At 44.6% G+C, this 18,376-nt stretch overlaps 2 protein-coding genes across 25 annotated transcripts in view; one reads left to right on the plus strand and one right to left on the minus strand.

Moving 5' to 3' along the window:
* Positions 1 to 18,376, plus strand: part of LOC118152276 (uncharacterized) — a 125,758-nt gene that overhangs the window by 104,812 nt on the left and 2,570 nt on the right. For 8 of the 13 annotated variants that reach the window (XR_013525527.1, XR_013525517.1, XR_013525523.1 and 5 more), the window contains 5 exons: positions 1,701 to 1,755; positions 2,146 to 8,019; positions 8,108 to 8,907; positions 9,672 to 13,137; positions 13,980 to 17,678. Coding sequence is in view for 2 of the 13 variants with exons in the window: in XM_078347301.1 (XP_078203427.1) it covers positions 6,536 to 6,698; positions 7,447 to 7,524; positions 7,911 to 8,019; positions 8,108 to 8,147 (390 nt within the window). In the remaining 11 variants the exon portion in view is untranslated. Of the gene's footprint in view, positions 1 to 1,700; positions 1,756 to 2,145; positions 8,908 to 9,668; positions 13,138 to 13,979; positions 17,679 to 18,376 lie in introns of those variants that run through there. The other 5 variants (XM_078347301.1, XM_078347295.1, XR_013525519.1 and 2 more) reach the window with 5 other exon arrangements.
* NALCN (sodium leak channel, non-selective) overlaps positions 14,488 to 18,376 on the minus strand; it is a 388,832-nt gene continuing 384,943 nt past the window's right edge. For all 12 annotated transcript variants that reach the window (XM_078347271.1, XM_054246818.2, XM_054246767.2 and 9 more), the window contains one exon: positions 14,488 to 16,155. In XM_078347271.1, the coding sequence (XP_078203397.1) occupies positions 15,962 to 16,155 (194 nt within the window). In that variant the 3' untranslated portion in view covers positions 14,488 to 15,961. The remainder of the gene's footprint in view (positions 16,156 to 18,376) is intronic.

Below are 18,376 nucleotides of genomic sequence, written 5' to 3' on the forward strand. Positions count from 1 at the left end.
CATGACAGTGAGATGCTAAGCTGAGCTGATTGAGGAAGAAACTTTCTGGCTGTGAGTTCCCAGGCTGCACATGGAGATTTCAGGTATCCATGTTTGAGTGGAGTGTCTTGGTTGGCTCTTGAGCAGGCTCAGGACTTACCTTTTCTTTTCTCTGAAAGGCCATCCTAATAGCCTTTGCCAGTGAGTCCTACCAGGGATCTTGTTATGGGCTGAATGGTGTCTTCCTCCAAATTCATGAGTTGAAGTCCTAATATCCAGTACTCCAGAAAATGCTTATATTTGGAGATAGGGTCATTAACAAGGTGACTAAGGTAAAATGAGGTTATATGAGTGCACCCTAAGCCAGTATGACTGATGTCCTCATAAGAAAAAATTAGGCCCTGGTGTAGTGGCTCACACCTATAATCCTAGCACTTTGGGAGGCAGAGGCAGGTGGATCACTTGAGGCCAGGAGTATGAGATTAGCCTGGCCAACAGGTGAAACCACGTCTTCATTAAAAATACAAAAAATTAGCCAGGTGTGGTGGTGCATGTCTGTCTGTAGTCCCAGCTACTCAGGAGGCTGAGACAGGAGAATTGCTTGAACCCAGGAGTCAGAGTTGCAGTGTGCCACTGCACTCCAGCTTGTGTGACAAATCAAGACACTGCCTCAAAAAAAAAAAAAAAAAAAAAAAGAAGTGATTAGGATGCAGACACACACAGAGGAAAGATTATGCAAAGATGCAGGGAGGAAATGGCATCTCCATGCCATGAAGAGAGACCTCAGTAAAAACCAACCCTGCTGGCACCTCGATCTCAGACCTCTAGCCTTTAGAACTGCAGAAAATAAATTTCTGTTATTCAAGCTACCCAGTCATTTGTACTTTTTTAGGACAGTTCTAGTAAACTAATACAGACCCTCAAGCCTCCCTTTTTAATTTACATTCATTCCTCACACAGTCTTATCCAGTTCATGCTTTAAATGCTGTCTCTATGCTGATGCTCCCAAATGTGTATACCTCTCTGTCAACCCCAGGCCTTGTCTATTCAACCATGAACTCTACTTTCTCCCCTTAAAGTCTGATGTCATTGGTATGATAAATGAACCCAACTCATGCCATAGTTAAAACAGACTTCACTTTTAGTTTTCAGCCATCTCTTTAAAATCTATTCCATAGACCTTCGTTGGTCTCATATATGAACTCCAGCAGCCCACAAATTTTCTGTTCAACCTTAGGATTTAGAAGTGCCCAGTGGCCATCTTAAATAGTGTATCAGTCCATTCTCATGTTGCCAATAGACAGACCCGAGACTGGGCAATTTACAAAAGAAATAGGTTTAATTGGACTTATAGTTCCACATAGCTGGAGAAGCTTCACAAACATGGTGGAAAGCAAGGAGGAGCAAGTCACATCTTACATGGATGGCAGCAGGCAAAGAGAGAATGAGAGCCAGGTGAACTGGGTTTCCTCTTATCAAACCATCAGATCTCATGAGACTTATTCACTACCACGAGAACAATATAGGAGAAACCAGACCCCATGATTCAATCATCTCCCACCAGGTCCCTCCAATAACACATGAGAATTATGGGAGCTATAAGATGAGATTTGGGTGGGGTCTAACCATATCAGGTAGTAAAGACAGTCTTGATTCAGAAATTGAAATGGCCCAATTTGAACCTGATACAATGTCAAATTCTTTTTCTTCTACCAACTCAGGCCTGCTTCAAGCTAGAAGTCTACTGTGGTCGATGAAAAAATGCCCTACCCAAAGGTATCTACATCCTAATCCCAGAATTTGTGATTTTTACAGAGGTGATTAAGTTATAAAACTTTAGATGGGAAGATTATCTCAGATTACTTGGGTGTGTTTAATATAATCACAAGGACCCTAAAAGTAGAAGAGGTTTGCAGAAGAGAGGGAAAGAGGAGATAGAAGAAAGAGCAGTGTAAGAACTCAGTTGACCTTTGCTGGCTTTGAAGATGGAGAGTAGGACCATGACCCAAGGAATGCAGGCAGCTTCCAGAACCTGGAAAGGGCAAGGAAATAGATTTTTCTCTGGAGCCTTGAGACAGAAACACAGATCTCAGACTTCTAGCCTTTAGAACTGCAAGAAAATAAATTTCTGTTGTTCAAGCCACCCAGTCTGTTGTATTTTTTTAGGACAGTTCTAGCAAACCAATACAAACCCTCAAGGAAGAGAGAGGCAGTGTAAGAACTCAATTGACCATTGCTGGCTTTGAAGATGGAGAGTGGGACCATGACCCAAGGAATGCAGGTAGCTTCCAGAACCTGGAAAGGGCTTCCAGTGCCAACACCTCGATGTTATCCCAGTGAGACTTGTGTTGACTTTCTGACCCATAGAACTGTTAGATAATCAGTTTGTGTTGTAAGACACTAAGCTTCTGGTTACAGCAGAATGAAGAAACTAATACATCTGTAGTTGATAAATTGAGAGGGATTACGTTTGATTTCTTTTCTCTATCTACTTTTTGAACTTCATTTTCTCCTGCTCCTCTCTTGCTAGCAAGGGGCAGAGGGCAGGGTGGAGGGGTAAGGGGAACAGAACAGGATCAGGCTAGCTTTGCCCCTCAGGACCTGACTTTGCTTAAGCGGGACTCACTTAGGTGGTATTTTCCTATCACTGGGCCCCTCTCCCCTCTAAAGATTCATCTCTGTTGTTTGCTGCTCCAATTCTCCATAGTCTCTGAAGTTTTACCTTCATTGTGTCCCACTCCTACGGCTAGCTCTTGGCATCCTCTGAACTCTGGGTGGTTTTACCAAATTGAGCCCCAAACAACCCCATGCTGGCTCTCTCTCCATCTCTCTCTCCCCGACTTGGCCAAGATTGACTCAATTGCAAACTTACACATCCCTGGCCCTGACCAGGATTGCAGGCCCAGGCACAGCAGTGTCCTTTCTGGACCACCAAGGCTGTTTGTTGACTTGCCTCACACCTCTAGATTTCCGGAGAAGACGCAGCTCACTTAAGCTTTCTAGATGCAGGTTTCACATTTTAAAAACTCCTTGAGTGGTTGTTTGAGGGAGGCTTCCCTGTCTCATCTCAGTTCTCCTGGCCTGAGGAGAAGTGGGTAGGAACAGCCAGAAGTGGTGGCACGGGGAGACCACGCACAACAACTAACAGCTCCCTCTTAGAAACGGACAGACAAAACACACAACAAAAACCACACTTTTGGACCGGGCGCAGTGGCTCAAGCCTGTAATCCCAGCACTTTGGGAGGCCGAGACGGGTGGATCACGAGGTTAAGAGATCAAGACCATTCTGGTCAACATGGTGAAACCCCGTCTCTACTAAAAATACAAAAAAAAAATTAGCTGGGCGTGGTGGCGCGTGCCTGTAATCCCAGCTACTCAGGAGGCTGAGGCAGGAGAATTGCCTGAACCCAGGAGGCGGAGGTTGCGGTGAGCCGAGATCGTGCCATTGCACTCCAGCCTGGGTAACAAGAGCGAAACTCCATCTCAAAAAAAAAACAAACAAACCATATTTCTAAACCCATCATCCCATCTCTCCACAGCTTCAATTCTTTTCATCATCCACATTTGACTTAGGATCCAAGAGTCTTAGAAATATTTCCCATGCATTTCTTCTTACCAAGCATACTTTGACCTCTCCCTTTGGGTTTTGCATTTGGGGTACTTGACTGAGATTTCAAATTTGAGATTGTCAGTTCTCTCCCCCACCTCCAGTCAGCCTTGCCCACCTCAACAAATGTCCACTTCATTCTTTCAGTGTGGGTCACTCTGGACTTTGTTTTTTCTTTCACATTATCAGTCAACAAGTCTGTCGGTTCTACCTTTGAAATAAATTCATCTAGGATCCCACCCCTCTTCACCACTGCCACCACCATGCTGGCTGAAGCCACTGTTACTTTTCATGGGTTAGGACACCCTCTGTCTGGTGTTGCCTCTACCGTCTAGTCTCCACACATAGCCAGAACTACCCTTAAAACGTATATCAGAGACAGTGATTTCTCAGCTTGTCATTTTCTGACGACTTCCCACAATACTTAAGTAACATCTCAAAATGTGACCATGCCCTATGTATTAGTTTCCCTTTTATTATTCTTATTTATTAAACTGTAAGTTCTGGGATATATGTGCAGAACATGCAGGTTTGTTACATAGGTATACATGTGCCATAGTGGTTTGCTTCACCCATCAACTCGTTATCTAGGTTTGAAGCACTACATGTGTTAGATATTTGTCCTAAGGCTCTCCCTCCCCTTGCTCTCCATTCCCCAAAAGGCCCCGGTGTGTGATGTTCCCCTCCCTGTGTCCATGTGTTCTCACTGTTCAACTCCTACTTGTGAGTGAGAAGAATATGCAGTGTTTGGTTTTCCGTTCCTGTGTTAATTTGCAGAGAATGAGGGTTTCCAGCTTCGTCGATGTCCCTGCAAAGGACATGAACTCATTCTTTTTTTATGGCTATGTAGTGTTCAATGGTATATGTGTGCCACATGTTCTTTATCCAGTCTATTGTTGATGGGCATTTGGGTTGCTTCCAAATCTTTGCTATTGTGAACACTGCAGTAAACATATGTGCATGTATCTTTATAGTATAATGATTTATAATCCTTTGGGTATAAACCCGGTAATGCGATGGCTGGGTCAAATGGTATTTCTCAGTCAAAAGGTTCTAGATCCTTGAGGAATCTCCACGCTGTCTTCCACAATGGCTGAACTAATTTACACTTCCAGCAACAGTGTAAAAGCATTCCTATTTCTCCACATCTTCTCCAGCATCTGTTGTTTCCTGACTTTTAAATTTTCACCATTTTAACTGGCGTGAGATGGTATCTCAGTGTGGTTTTGATTTGCATCTCTCTAATGACCAGTGATAATGAGCTTTTTTTCATGTTTGTTGGCTGCATAAATGTCTTTTGAGAAGTGTCTGTTCATATCCTTCACCTACTTTTTGATGGGGTTGTTTTTTTTCTTGTAAATTTGTTTAAGTTCTGTAAAGGATTTTAATTATCTTTTGCTTGTGAAGCTTAGTTTGGCTGGATATGAAATTCTGGGTTGGAATATTCTTTAAGAATGTCAAATACTGGCCCCCACTCTCTTCTGGCTTATAGGGTTTCTGCAGAGAGATCCTCTGTTAGTCTGATGGCCTTCCCTTTGTAGGTAACCTGACCTTTTTCTCTGGCTGTCCTTAACATTTTTTTTTTCTTTTCAGCCTTGGAGAATCTGATTATTATGTTTCTTGGGGTTGCTCTTCTTGAGGAGTATCTTTGTGGTGTTCTCTTCATTTCCTGAATTTGAATGTTGGCCTGTCTTGCTATGTTGGGGAAGTTCTCCTGGATAATATCTTGAAGTATGTTTTCCAGCTTGGTTCCATTTTCCCTGTCACTTTCAGGTACACCAGTCAATCTTAGGTCTTTTCACATAGTCCCATATTTCGTGGAGGCTTTGTTCATTCCTTTTCATTCTTTTTTCACTAATCTTGTCTTTATGCTTTATTTCATTAAGTTGATCTTCAATCTCTGATATACTTTCTTTGGCTTGATTGATTCAGCTGTTGATACTTGTGTATGCTTCACGAAGTTGTTGTGCTGTGTTTTTCAGCTCCATCAAGTCATTTATGTTCTCTAAACTGGTTATTCTAGTTAGCAGTTCCTATAACCATTTATCAAGGTTCTTAGCTTTCTTGCATTGGGTTAGAACATGCTCCTTCAGCTCAGAGGAGTTTGTTATTACACACCTTCTAAAGCCTACTTCTGTCAATTTGTCAGACTCACTCTGTCCAGTTTTGTGCTCTTGCTGGAGAGGAGTTACAATCATTTGGAGGAGAAGAGGCATTCTGGGTTTTTGGAATTTTCAGCATTTTTGCACTGGTTTTTCCTCATCTTCATGGATTTATCTACCTTTGATCTTTGATACTGATGGCCTTTGGATGGGGTTTTTGAGTGGTCATCTTTTTTGTTGACGATGATGGTATTGCTGTTTATTAGTTTTCCTTCTAACAGTCAGACCCCTTCTGCAGGTCTGCTGGAGTTTGCTGGAGGTCCATTCCAGACCCTGCTTGCCTGCGTATCACCAGTGGAGGCTGCAGAACAGCAAAGATTGCTGCCTGCTCCTTCCTCTGGAAGCTTTATCCCAGAGGGGCATCTGTGTGATGCCAGCTGGAGCTCTCCTGTATGAGGTGTCTGTTGACCCCTGCTGGAAGGTTTCTCCCCATCAGGAGGCTTAGGGGTCAGGAACCCCCTCAAGGAGGCAGTCTGTTGCTTAGCAGAGCTTGAGCACTGTGCTGGGAGATTGGCTGCTTTCCTCAGAGCCGGCAGGCAAGAACGTTTAAGTCTGCTGAAGCTGCACACACAGCTACCCCTTCCCCTAGGTGCTCTGTCCCAGGGAGATGGGAGTTTTATCTATAAGCTCCTGATTAGGGTTGCTGTCTTTCTTTCAGAGATGCCCTGCCCAGTGAGGAGGAATCTAGAGAGGCAATCTGGCCCTAGGCACTTTCCCATGCTGCAGTGAGTTTTGGACAGTCAGAGTTAACACTGTTAGGGGAAAACCACCTACTCAAGCCTCAGTAATGACGGATGCCCCTCGCCCCACCAAGCTCAGTCATCCCATGTTGACTTCAGACTGCTGTGCTGGCATCAAGAATTTCAAGCCAGTGGATCTTAGCTTGCCAGGCTCTGTGGGAGTGGGAGCCTCTGGGCAAGACCACTTGGCTTCCTGGCTTCAGCCCCCTGGTGAGTGAATGGTTCTGTCTCTCTGGGGTTCCAGCTGCCACTGAGTTGTGAAGAAAAACTCCTTCAGCTGTTCATCTGCCCAAACAGCTGCCCAATTGTGTGCTTGAAACCCAGGGCCCTGGCGGTATAGGCACACAAGGGAATCTCCTGGTCTGTGGATTGTAAAAACTGTGGGAAAAGCATAGTATCTATTAAAAACTGTGGGAAAAGCACAGTCCCTCATGGCACAGTCCTTCAAGGCTTCCCTTGGCTAGGGGAGGGAAGTCCATGGCCCCTTGCACTTCCAGGGTGAGGTGACACCCCACCCTGCTTCTGCTCACCCTCTCTGGGCTGCACCCACTATCTAACCGGCCCTAGTGAGATAAACTGGGTACCTCAGTTAGAAATGCAGAAATCACCTGCCTTCTGCATTGGTCTTACTGGGAGCTGTACACTGGAGCTGTTCCTCTTCCGTCATCTTGCCAGCTCTCTTGTATTAGTTTCCTCTTGCTGGCATAAGGAATTGTCTCCATTTTAGCAGCTAAAAACAACATCCATTTATTAATTCCTGGTTCTGCAGGTCAGAGTCCCATAGACTTGGCTGGTTTCTCTGCCCTGAGTCTTATTAGGTTGACAGCAAGGGGCCAACAAGGCTGCATTCCCTTTTGAAAATTTTGGAGATGGATGTGTGTCTTTGTTCATTCAGGTTATTTGCTGAATTCAGTTCCTTGTAGTTGTAACACTGAGATCTCCCTTTCCTTTCTCACAGTCAGCCCAGGGTGGCCTTTGCTCCTAGATGCTGCTTACATTCCTCAGTCTTTCCAGGTGGGCCCTCCACCCACAGCAGGTAGGGTCCCTCTCTCACTTCAGATCTTTCCTCCTTACTCTTCTCACTCCAGCCAGACATTGCTCTAATTTTAGATGAGTTCCACTCCCTGGTTTAGGGTCTGCTATCTTCATGACATCTGCCAAATCTCATCACAGCAGTACCCAAGTTAATGGTTGATTGAATGACTGGGAGATAGTAATAGTAAGGGATACCTTTAGAATCCTGCCTGCCGCTGCCTAGGAAGTCTTGAATGATATGATTCTTGTGACCTCTCTGACTTCATGTCATTGCTCTTTCCCTTTTACTCTCTGGGCTCCAGGCCAGCATCGCCTCCTTGCTATTTTCTCCAACTGACCAAACCTACCCCACTTGAGGGCCTTGACACTTCCCATTTCCTCTGCCAGGAACGCCCTTGCCCAAGGCCTTTTTGTGGCCCACTCTCTCACTGTGTTGGCTGATCCTCTGGGAAGCAGACTTCAAGGCAGTTTTAGGAGAGTTCGAGATGTATCGGGGGTAAGGCCTGTGAAAGGTAAAGTGGGGAAGGGGCAGGAGTGGGCAGGCTGGGCCTTGAGACCACAGTGCAGGTTTGACACCCTTTCAGGGAGAGGAGGAGAAAGGAGGATTGGAGGAAGAGCCTCTGATTTCCACACGTGCTGCACTGAGAAAGTGTCAGCCAGCCCAGTGGGGAGCTTTGGCTACAGAGATTGCCTGTGGAAGAGTCCCACGCTGCCTGGGAAATGGTAAGCCCTTGTATCATTGTGCTCCGTCATTGGCTGAGGGCTATCCAGGAAGCATGTGGCCTCCACTCCAAAGCTGAGGCAGAAAAAAACAAATGTCCATCAACAGATGAGTGGATGGACAAAACGTAGTATGCACATTCGGTGGAATAGTATCCGGCCATGGAAAGGAATAAAGTATGGACACACACCAGGATGAACACTGGGAACACTGTGCTCAGTAAAATAAACCAGCCACAGAAGGACAAACATTGTATGCTCCTACTTATGGTGAATGTCTGGAAAAGGTAAATCCATAGAGATAGATGTAGATTAGAAGGTACCGAAGCTTGCAGAAGGAAGGGATGGGGGGTTATCATTTAATGGGTACAGTTCCTGTTTGAGGTGGTAACAATTCTTGGAACCAGATGGTAGTGATGGTTGCACAGAATTGTGAATATGATGAACACCACTTAAAAATCTGAAAAATGATGGAAGTGGTAAAATTTATGCTGCATACATTTTACTACAGTAAAAAAACATAGTTAAGAAAACAAAAGACCAAGGAAGATCCTGAAAGCACCAGCAGCTAGAAGCTGTCAGCAGAGAGCGACTTTTGTGGAAGCGCATCTCCACGGCTGCCACGCTCACCTTCTCAGGCCTCTGCCGAAATGGCAACTGAGCGGTGAGTCCTTTAATGACTAAATTACATCCAAGAGAAAGGCCTATCCTTCTTTTCTTTTTTTTTTTTCTGAGATGGAGTCTTGCTCTGTTGCCAGGCTGGAGCACAGTGGCACAGTCTCAGCTCACTGCAATCTCCACCTCCTGAGTTCAAGCGATTCTTCCGCCTCAGCCTCCCGAGTAGCTGGGACTACAGGTGTGTGCCAAACACCTGGTTACTTTTGGAATTTTTTGTAGAGACAGGGTTTCACCATGTTGGCCAGGATGGTCTTGACCTCTTGACCTCCTGATCCACGTGCCTTAGGCTCCCAAAATGCTGGGATTACAGGCATGAGCCACTGTGCCTGATACCTTCCTTTTTTTTTTTTTTTTTTTTTTTTTTTTTTTTTTTTTTGAGACTGAGTCTCTCTCTCTCTCCAGGCTGGAGTGCTGTGGCACGATCTTGGCTCACTGCAGCCTCCAGCTCCCAAGTTGAAACAATTCTACTGCCTCAGCCTCCTGAGTAGCTGGGACTACAGGTGCATGGCACCACGCACAGCTAATTTTTGTATTTTTAGTAGAGACTGGGTTTCACCATGTTGGTCAGGATGGTCTTGATCTCTTGACCTCGTGATCTGCCTGCCTCGGCCTCCTAAAGTGCTGGGATTACAGGTGTGAGCCACAACACCTGGCCAGGCCCATCCTTCTTACCCAAGTTAATTTTTCTCCATTACACTTAAAACCTTCTGACTTTTATATTTACCTGTTTATTTTCTGCTTCCCCAGTAGACCATGAGCACTGTGTGTATAGAGTGTCCATCTGTAGACTCACAGAGCAAGAAGCGTGCCTGCCTCAATCTTGAATGGATGAGTAAGTGACCTACCTGATGATTCATTCATTAGACAAATAGTTGATCTCAGTCAATTACATCATGTCTTGTGTTATTTATACTTTCCATTGATAAATTACTACAGACAGAGTTCAGTCAGCCCTTCCTAATTAGAGGGTACCCTGTCTTTTGGAAAGCTACTTTGTTTTTCCCCCCTGTGAATTGAATTATCAGAAGCTCATCACAGGAAAGGAGATCATTCTGGAGTAACTTTTGCACTGAAACTGCACTGGACATTACTGAGCTCCGTCCTGATGGAAGAAGAATGTCCCGGGAATCAGGAAACGTGCGGCATGTTCAGTCTGGGGTTGACTTCTGTTCAAGAATGTAGGGGGTGCAATAAGAAGATGGTATGTCAGAAACTGGAGAGTTGGCACAGATGAAAGGTCTGTTGGAAAGGGTTGGAAGAGAGACAGCGTCCATGTTTGAAGCCAGGGAGGAAGGAGGGCAGATAGAATGGTTCACGTTGGAGAGGAGAGAGACTGAAAACACTCTTCTGCCCAGAGAATTTTTTTTAATGGGAAGCCTTGACCTTGAGCATGGTTGGAGAGAGGTCTGGGGACTAATGAGGGGCTTAGATGATATAGAAAAGATTTTGTGAGACCTGGAACCAGCTAGGTCAGAGGATGAACCATAATTCTATCCAGAAAAAATTAACTGGCTTTATTTATGGTAAGTCCTGGTTCCAGACCGCTGTGGTCAGTAGATAAAGGGAGAATGTGTGTGTGTCTTTCTAGGGAACTTCTGTTTCTTTTGTCTTAGTTCTCTTCTTCCCACACCTCTTTTCTTCTTCTTCATCCCATCCCCACAATAATATCTGAACCGTTTGATGCCAACATCTCAAAATGTAACCCTGAAGTCAAAGAGAAAAGGGGTGTTCCATGGGGGGATAGCTGTTAAGAGCAGGTGAGTCTGGAAGGGCCACCCCTCTCCCATCAACTAGAACATTCCACCTAGTAAACTCCCAGCTTGTAAATTCCATTCAGCTAGCAGGTTCCAGGAGTAGTATTTCCAAAGAATTATAATGTAAAAGATTAACAGGTGGTCCAGGGAACTGAGAATCAAACAAAAAGGCTTGTTAAATAAAATGAGTTAAATGAAAGTTACAATTAAAAGGCCTGTGGGAGAAATCTAGGAGAGAAAATGTCTTCTGGAATTAGGTCCAGAAAATGGTCAGTGTGTTTCTGTGGGTCCTGGTTCAAGAAAAGATGCACAAAGGGCAGTGTTGTTTGGAAGAGTGAGTCCCTGGTGCCGGTTGAATGAGCCTGGTGTGGTGGGTCCTGCAGCCCCTTTCATCTCAGTAAGTTCTTGTCACATCTCCACTTTCCTTCCGTGTCCCAGGCCGCTATAGCAGTTGAACTTCGAGGATGGAGAACTAGAACACAATTCTCCTGGAGAGCTGAGAATTGTAAACATTCACCCCGCATCCATCTCTTCCTCATCACTTCCATTTTGCACATTGCTCCTGGTTTGCTCCTCCTAAAGCCTGAACCTTGCATTATTACTATAATCTCCTCCCTCCCACCTCCACAGACTCCCCTTTTCTACTGATCACAGTCCACATGAAGTGTGGGGCAGTCAACGTTCTTCATGCCCTTGAGCAAGGCTCGAGTCTTGCCTTTGCATTCCTATTCAGAAGGCTTGGAATTCATTGAAGAGAGTTAACTGATGCTCTCCTTGATAATTTTCCTTTTATTATTCCAGGCATCATTCTGTTTGCTGCTTCCCTTCTATGACAACTTAAATCCAATTATTCTTTCTTTCATGCTCTATTCAAATGGCACCACCACCCCAAAAGCCTCCTCTGATCACCACTCCACCTTTCTATGGCAGATTTTACAATTACCGTATATCAAGGGGACCTGCGCATCTGTCTTGTCTCTCCCACTGCAGTTTAAGCAAAAGATCATGTTGCTATGCTCAGCTCTGGCTTCTTCACAAGGCACACAGCAGAGTATATAGAAGATGCTCAGAAAGTTTTTATGGAAATAAAGAGATAGGATAGATGGCTCAGGTCGGGAAGTAAGACTTGGAGAAGAAGCGAGGTTCCTTGTAAGACAGAAAAGAAGGCACGCCTGTAATCCCAGCACTTTGGGAGGCCGAGGTGGGTGGATCACGAGGTCAAGAGATCAAGACCATCCTGGTCAACATGGTGAAACCCCGTCTCTACTAAAAATACAAAAAATTAGCTGGGCATGGTGGTGTGTGCCTGTAATCCCAGCTACTCGGGAGGCTGAGGCAGGAGAATTGCCTGAACCCAGGAGGCGGAGGTTGTGGTGAGCCGAGATCGCACCATTGCACTCCAGCCTGGGTAACAAGAGCGAAACTCCATCTCAAAAAAAAAAAAAAAAAAAAAAGAGAAAAGAAGGGGGGGAGGATGAATGAACATGTACAAAAACACTGAGATAAAAAAGAAGGAAGGTGGGGAAGTACTTATGGGAGAGCTGTTATATTCTTGGGTTGCTAGTTCCCTGGGAGCTAGAAACAAGAGTTTGGGAAGCATCATAGAAGAACTAGTCAAAGCAGAGGTTGGAAGTACGTACAAACGTATTTCTAGAAGTACGTACAAACGTATTTCTAGAAGTATGTACAGATGTATTTCTAGAGGTGTGAAAAGAGATCTTGTGGGTTGGGGAGAAAGGGGTGGACAAGATCGAGCCTGGGTGTAGCTATGGTTATGGGGGGTGAATAAGAAATGGAGGAAGAAGGAGGTTCAGTGTTAGGGAACCCTAAAGTAGAACTGGAAAAGGAGTTAATAGAGAGAAGACAGAGACTAAAAAACTAAAAAGATAAAAAAGCAGACAAAAGAAAAGCCTTCTCTAGTTAAAGTAACCTTTGAATAGCAGTTTGAACACAGAGGAGGGACAGAAGTGTCTCCTGCTGGATGCACATGAGCTGTGGGAAGAGAACCCAAGGGGATGAGAACCTCATGGCAATGAAAGGAAATTGACTCTGTAGCTATGATCAGCCATCAAGTGATCTATCCTGGTATCTTACAAACTGAGTTCCTTGGGGCATCTCTGGGAGGTGGAGTGGGTTTTGGAGGCCATATTTGTTTTCTAGGGTTATTGTAACAAATGATCACAAACTGGGTAGCTTAAACAACAGAAGTGTATTCTCTCATAGTTATTCTGGCCAGAAGTCTGGAATCAAGGTGTCAATAGGAGGCCAGGCTCCCTTGGAAGGCTCTGGGAGGCCCCTTCCTTGCCTCTTGGAGCTTCTGGTAGCCCAAGTGTTCCTTGGCTCCTGGCAGCATAGCTCTGAAGCCTCTGCCTTCACAGTCTCATGGCCATCCTCCCCGCCTGCCTGTGTCTTCATGTGGCATTCTCTTCCTGCTGTGTCTCCTTGTCTTCAGAGGATACCAGGTATGTTGTTATAGGGACTACTCTCGTCTAGTATGACCTCCTCATAACTAATTATATCTGCAGAGACCCTAGTTCCTAATAAGGTCATATTCACAGGTACTAAGGATTAGGACTTCAACCTATCCTTTTAGGGGTCACACTTCAACCCATAATAATGGGTGAGAAGAGACCGTATCAGTGGCATTTTCATCTTCACCTAAACTTAACCAGGGCTGCCTGGCTTTTGCCTGGTTACAATTTTGGGATCTGTTGAAAGACTTTGAGAAACATTTCCACTGCTTACCAATATATTTAAAACCACCCATGTATAGAATGCCACTTCCTACAAAGAAACAGGCAAACACATCATTCCACTGGCTTAAAGCTGCTTTCCTGTAAGGCTTTATAATGCTGGCTTTTCCTTCTACATGCCTTCGTCTCATTTAGCTTGTTCAAGGCACAGCCAGCCAGATGCTGCTGATGGGTGTTGGACTGGAAGCACCGTTAAGAATGGAGTAAATCGCATCGGCTCTTCCATTCTGTTCATGCTTGTCCTCTTTGAGTCCCTTTCAATTGCTGTAAGGGTCACGCATGTGTGGCCCACTCTCTCGGGGACTCTGAGTCAAGTATTCCATGCTGTATGCTTTCTGATGCCTTTGGAACTGATGGCATCCTCTAATTAAAGGTGGTGGGTGTCGTGATGACAGGATCAGTATCAGCATCTGGCTTCCCTAAGGACCAGGGAACACTGTGGCCCAAGTTTTCCTATGTGTAACACTTTGTTCATATGTTTACGTATCTAGGGGTAAAATCTAAAAGGGGGTGGCGCTTACTTTCTCTTGTACCTGCTCTGCCTGTTTCAGGAAAATCAGAGGGGAATCCCACAAGAAGTGTGTGACTGTTTTGCCTCATTGAAAATATAAGGTGCTATGGCTTGAAATACATTGGTATTCTGCCCCGGCTTCACTGCAGCGTGAACAGCAATGATGTTCTCCTGAATATCAATTCCAGACGTTTTAGGAAGGGCTCAGCAGTTCCGTGAGAATGAAGCTGTGTTACTCAAGTGTAATAAGCCAAAAAAAAAAGAAAAATCTTGTTTTCATGCAGCACTTGTACAGACCCGTGCCCTGGACAGGTAAGTGCCTTTTCTGTTCATTGTAGGCTTGGAAGGCACAGGGTATTCACTCAGGCTTATCAGCACAAGCGGAGAAGGAACATTCCAGCCCAGGGAATTGAGTCGAAATGAGTATCAGGGACCCAGCTTTTGCCAGCTAATTATGGACTGAATATTCAATCCAGGGTTTGCAAAGTGCTGCTACTGAGCGCCTGCCCCGCCAAGAAAGGATTTAAACATGGTCAACTCAGGGTAAGTTATTTTGCAAATCCAATATTTATTATTTTTATGTACAAAAAGTAAACTGCAAGTGAACATAAAATCAAATCCAAGCCTTTTGGCTGCATGGACTGTTGGACTTTATCTCATAGTTACAGCGAATCATATACGCCATAGACTGCCACCACCATGCTACATCTGTGACACAGCAGGAATGTGCTGTTTGCCTATCTGAGGAATGTTCAATAGAGAAAAGTAGATCCTAAAGCAACCTGGAGGTCAGAGGATTCTGAGATAATCCCACTGTTGAAAAACATCTAAATAGCAAATGTCCAATGTGTAATAAAATAGTTAAAAGGTCCAAATCCATTTCTACTTGGCTGATCAAGCACGAGAAATCTAACAGCACTTTGTCATTTTGCTTTTCAGATTTTCACGGAGGACATGGGCCATTGACATATAAAGAAAAAAACCCAAAAAAAAACAAAAAACAAGTCATGTGATCTCTAACCTGTGAGTTCTAGTCAGATTTTCCAAACAAATCACCATTATTTATTTCCATAGGAGATCCTGGTAACAGACATGTCATTTCAAATCTGGTATGTTCAGATCAACCCATAATGAAATGACTCTGTTGATTTATGGCAAAACAGACACACCTTGGGTAGGAAATGAAGCCAACGGTAACAAACATCATACGTGCAAAGTTTTTGTAAATAAATTGAGATATATAGTTTGTTTTTTTGCTAAACTCAGTTATTAAGAGGCTTCTTCAGAAACTTAGTATCTTTGCACAACTCTGTCACTCAAATTATTTATCTACAGGTCTGTTTTAAGCCAGTAAGCATTCTGAGCCCATTTCTTTGCCTGGTGCTTGCACAGTCAATTTTCTTGGAAGGAGGCAACAGTGCCATTAGTATAACTGAGGACAGAAATCAACTTTTTCTGGTCCCAAATATCTTGTGTATATTTTAAAACATACCATGAGAAAAAGAAGATACTTTTAAAAATTCAGAGTCTGTAGTTTGTAAAACTATCATTTTAGCATAAAAGTTCATTGCTGACCTTTTGAGATCAATCATAAATAATTTTTCCAAGAGAAATATTTCTAGCAGAAACGGGAAAGAAGTGAACTAAAGCTGTAGCCTCTGTACCATAAACATCAGCCACTTTGGCTTAGCAGTCTTTTGGCGCATGGTGATAATACTGCATTAGAGCACATATGAATATACACCTTAGTTTACACAGAATATGACATTTTTGAGTGATATACATTTGCTTGTGGTATAGTTTCTAATATTATCAGTGCAGTCATTATACAAACTTTTTAGACGATGATAGTAACCCGTCATAACGCAGCTTATGCCTTTCTTTGGCAGGACGATAATCAGTTTATAAAAATCTTCTGACAAGTTGAAATGACAGATCAATTACAGATTGCTCATTGGACACTCAAGGAAATTATTAGAAAACAGTTTTTACCACTAGAAATTCATCCACATTGACGTCCCCCTAAATATCCAGGAGGTCATCCCCGCTTTCGTCGCTCTCCACGGTCAGCTGCCGGGTCCACCACTTCTTAACTTCAGAACCGCAGGAAGCCACGTCAGTCATGGGGTTCATTTTGCACACTACGGATTTCATGGTGGTCCTCCCTCCAAACCGTAAGTTGACTGAGGACACTGAATGGCTTATTGGTTTTGGCGCTGTGGAATTAATGAATCTTATGAGCCACTTGGTGCTGCTCCACTCCACTGTAATAATTCCTGAAACCCATGATATTCCCATCAGCGATAGTTTCGGCTAACATGTCCTATCCACAGATGCTAAGGAAACATCCTTTCCAGGACTCCATGCTTTATGTTCATGATAGATTTTTAAAAATTATGCTCATGGACAACTACTAATGCCATCTGGGGAAAGAAGTGCTGCTCACCCCTTACATTCTGAAATAATAGAAAAGCTAGAAAGTCACTAAAAATTCCAATTTGGGAGCTATTCAGGGTCATAGAAACATGTGCATTTGTTAGCATATGCAATAAAGAAGAAAACAAAAAGGAAGGAGAGCGTGACCCACAGTGAAGGCGAGGAGGTTTGAGTGAGGGTGTGGGAGGAGAGGTGCGGTTCTGGGGTCCCACAGTCATGGTCTTGGGACCCACCTCTGTAACCTGTGAGTATGTAGTGATGGGCAACTTCATGTCTCTCAACCCAAATTTCCTCCAGTGCAAGATGAAGACAATGACAATGTCCTAATGAGACTATTGTCAGGATTAAAATGGGTTACATGAGATGGCCTAAGCGCATAGCATGACACCTATCACGTTGTTGTTGCCCCCTCAAAATACTGTTTTTCTTTCCCTCTGCCTTCCCAAACTCAGCCTGACCCCTGTCACCATTTTTGATGGGGGCTATCTAGACATAGACCAGTGGAAGTACTTTTTTTTTTCTTTTGAGACAGGGTCTCACTCTCTTGCCCAGACTGAAGTGCAGGGGCAGTGCAACCTCTGCCTCCTGGGTTTAAGCAATTCCCCTGCCTCAGTCTCCTGAGTAGCTGGGAATACAGGTGTGCACCACCACGCCCAGCTAATTTTTGTATTTTTAGTAAAGACAGGGTTTTCAGCATCTTGGCCAGGCTGGTCTCAAACTCCGGACCTCACATGATCCACCCGCCTTGGCCCCCCCGAAGTGCTGGGATTACAGGCGTGAGTCACTGCACCCAGACCAATGGTCATACTTTTGACAGCCTCTTTTCTTCTGTCCATTTAAGTGAATACCAATGACTGTGCATTTGCCTCGGGTCACCTCTCCTATCTATCTATCCCTGCAGCATCTGGCCCCAGCTCTGTCCATGCCCTCGCTGCCTGGTTCTCACACCACTGCAACTTCTTCCAGCCCGTTGCCTGCCTCTAGGCTCAGCTGTAGACAATTCACTCTCCCTTGCTGCCAAGTCAGCTTCCTAAAGCACAGATTCCAAAAGTCACATGTTTCTCAGAAATCTTCGCTAGCTCCTAATTGCCTACAGGATAACACTGAACCTACTCAGCTTGTGATTTAAGGCTTTTTGTGACCTGGCGCTACCACCTACTCTGTCCTGATGCCATCATTCTCTGCTTTGTTTGAATCAGGAGGAAACCTGCTTCCTGAAAAACAAGTTCCTGGATACAAAAGGGGATACTTTCCTTGGTGGTAGTCTCCATGAAGACCCACTCAACATCGCTGGCCTCAAAATGTAAGTGGTGCTGTCCTCCGCTTTGCAGAACACATATGCTACACATCTACTCACTTCAATTGGGCTGAATTTGGGGGACAGTTAAGGAGCATTATAAAGCTCCTGCTTCGGCATGAACTTAGTTAACTATAGAGAAAAACATGTGGCTGGGTGCGGTGGCCCACACTTGTAATCCTATCACTTTGGGAGGTGAGGTGGGCGGATCACAAGGTCAGGAGTTCGAGACCAGCTTGGCAAACACAGTGAAACCCCATCTCTAATAAAAATACAAAAATGGGCCAGGTGTGGTGGCTCATACCTGTAATCCCAGTACTTTGGAGGTTGATATGGGTAGATCACAAGGTCAGGAGTTTGAGACCAGCCTGACCAACAAGGTGAAACTCTGTCTACTAAAAATACAAAACTTAGCCAGGAGCGGTGGCATGCTCCTGTAATCCCAGCTATTTGGGAGGTTGAAGCAGGAGAATCACTGGAACCCGGGAGACAGAGGTTGCAGTGAGCTGAGATCGTGCCACTGCACTCCAGCCTGGGTGATAGAGCGAGACTCCATATCAAAACAAACAAACAAAAAACAACAGAGCCAGGCATGGCGGTGGGTGTCTGTAATCCCAGATACTTGGGTGGCTAAGGCAGGAGAATCGCTTGAACCCAGGAGGCGGAGGTGGCAGTGAGCCGAGATCACGGCACTGCACTCTAGC

The sequence above is a fragment of the Callithrix jacchus genome, chromosome 1 (assembly GCF_049354715.1).
Source record: "Callithrix jacchus isolate 240 chromosome 1, calJac240_pri, whole genome shotgun sequence".
NCBI lineage: Eukaryota > Metazoa > Chordata > Mammalia > Primates > Cebidae > Callithrix > Callithrix jacchus.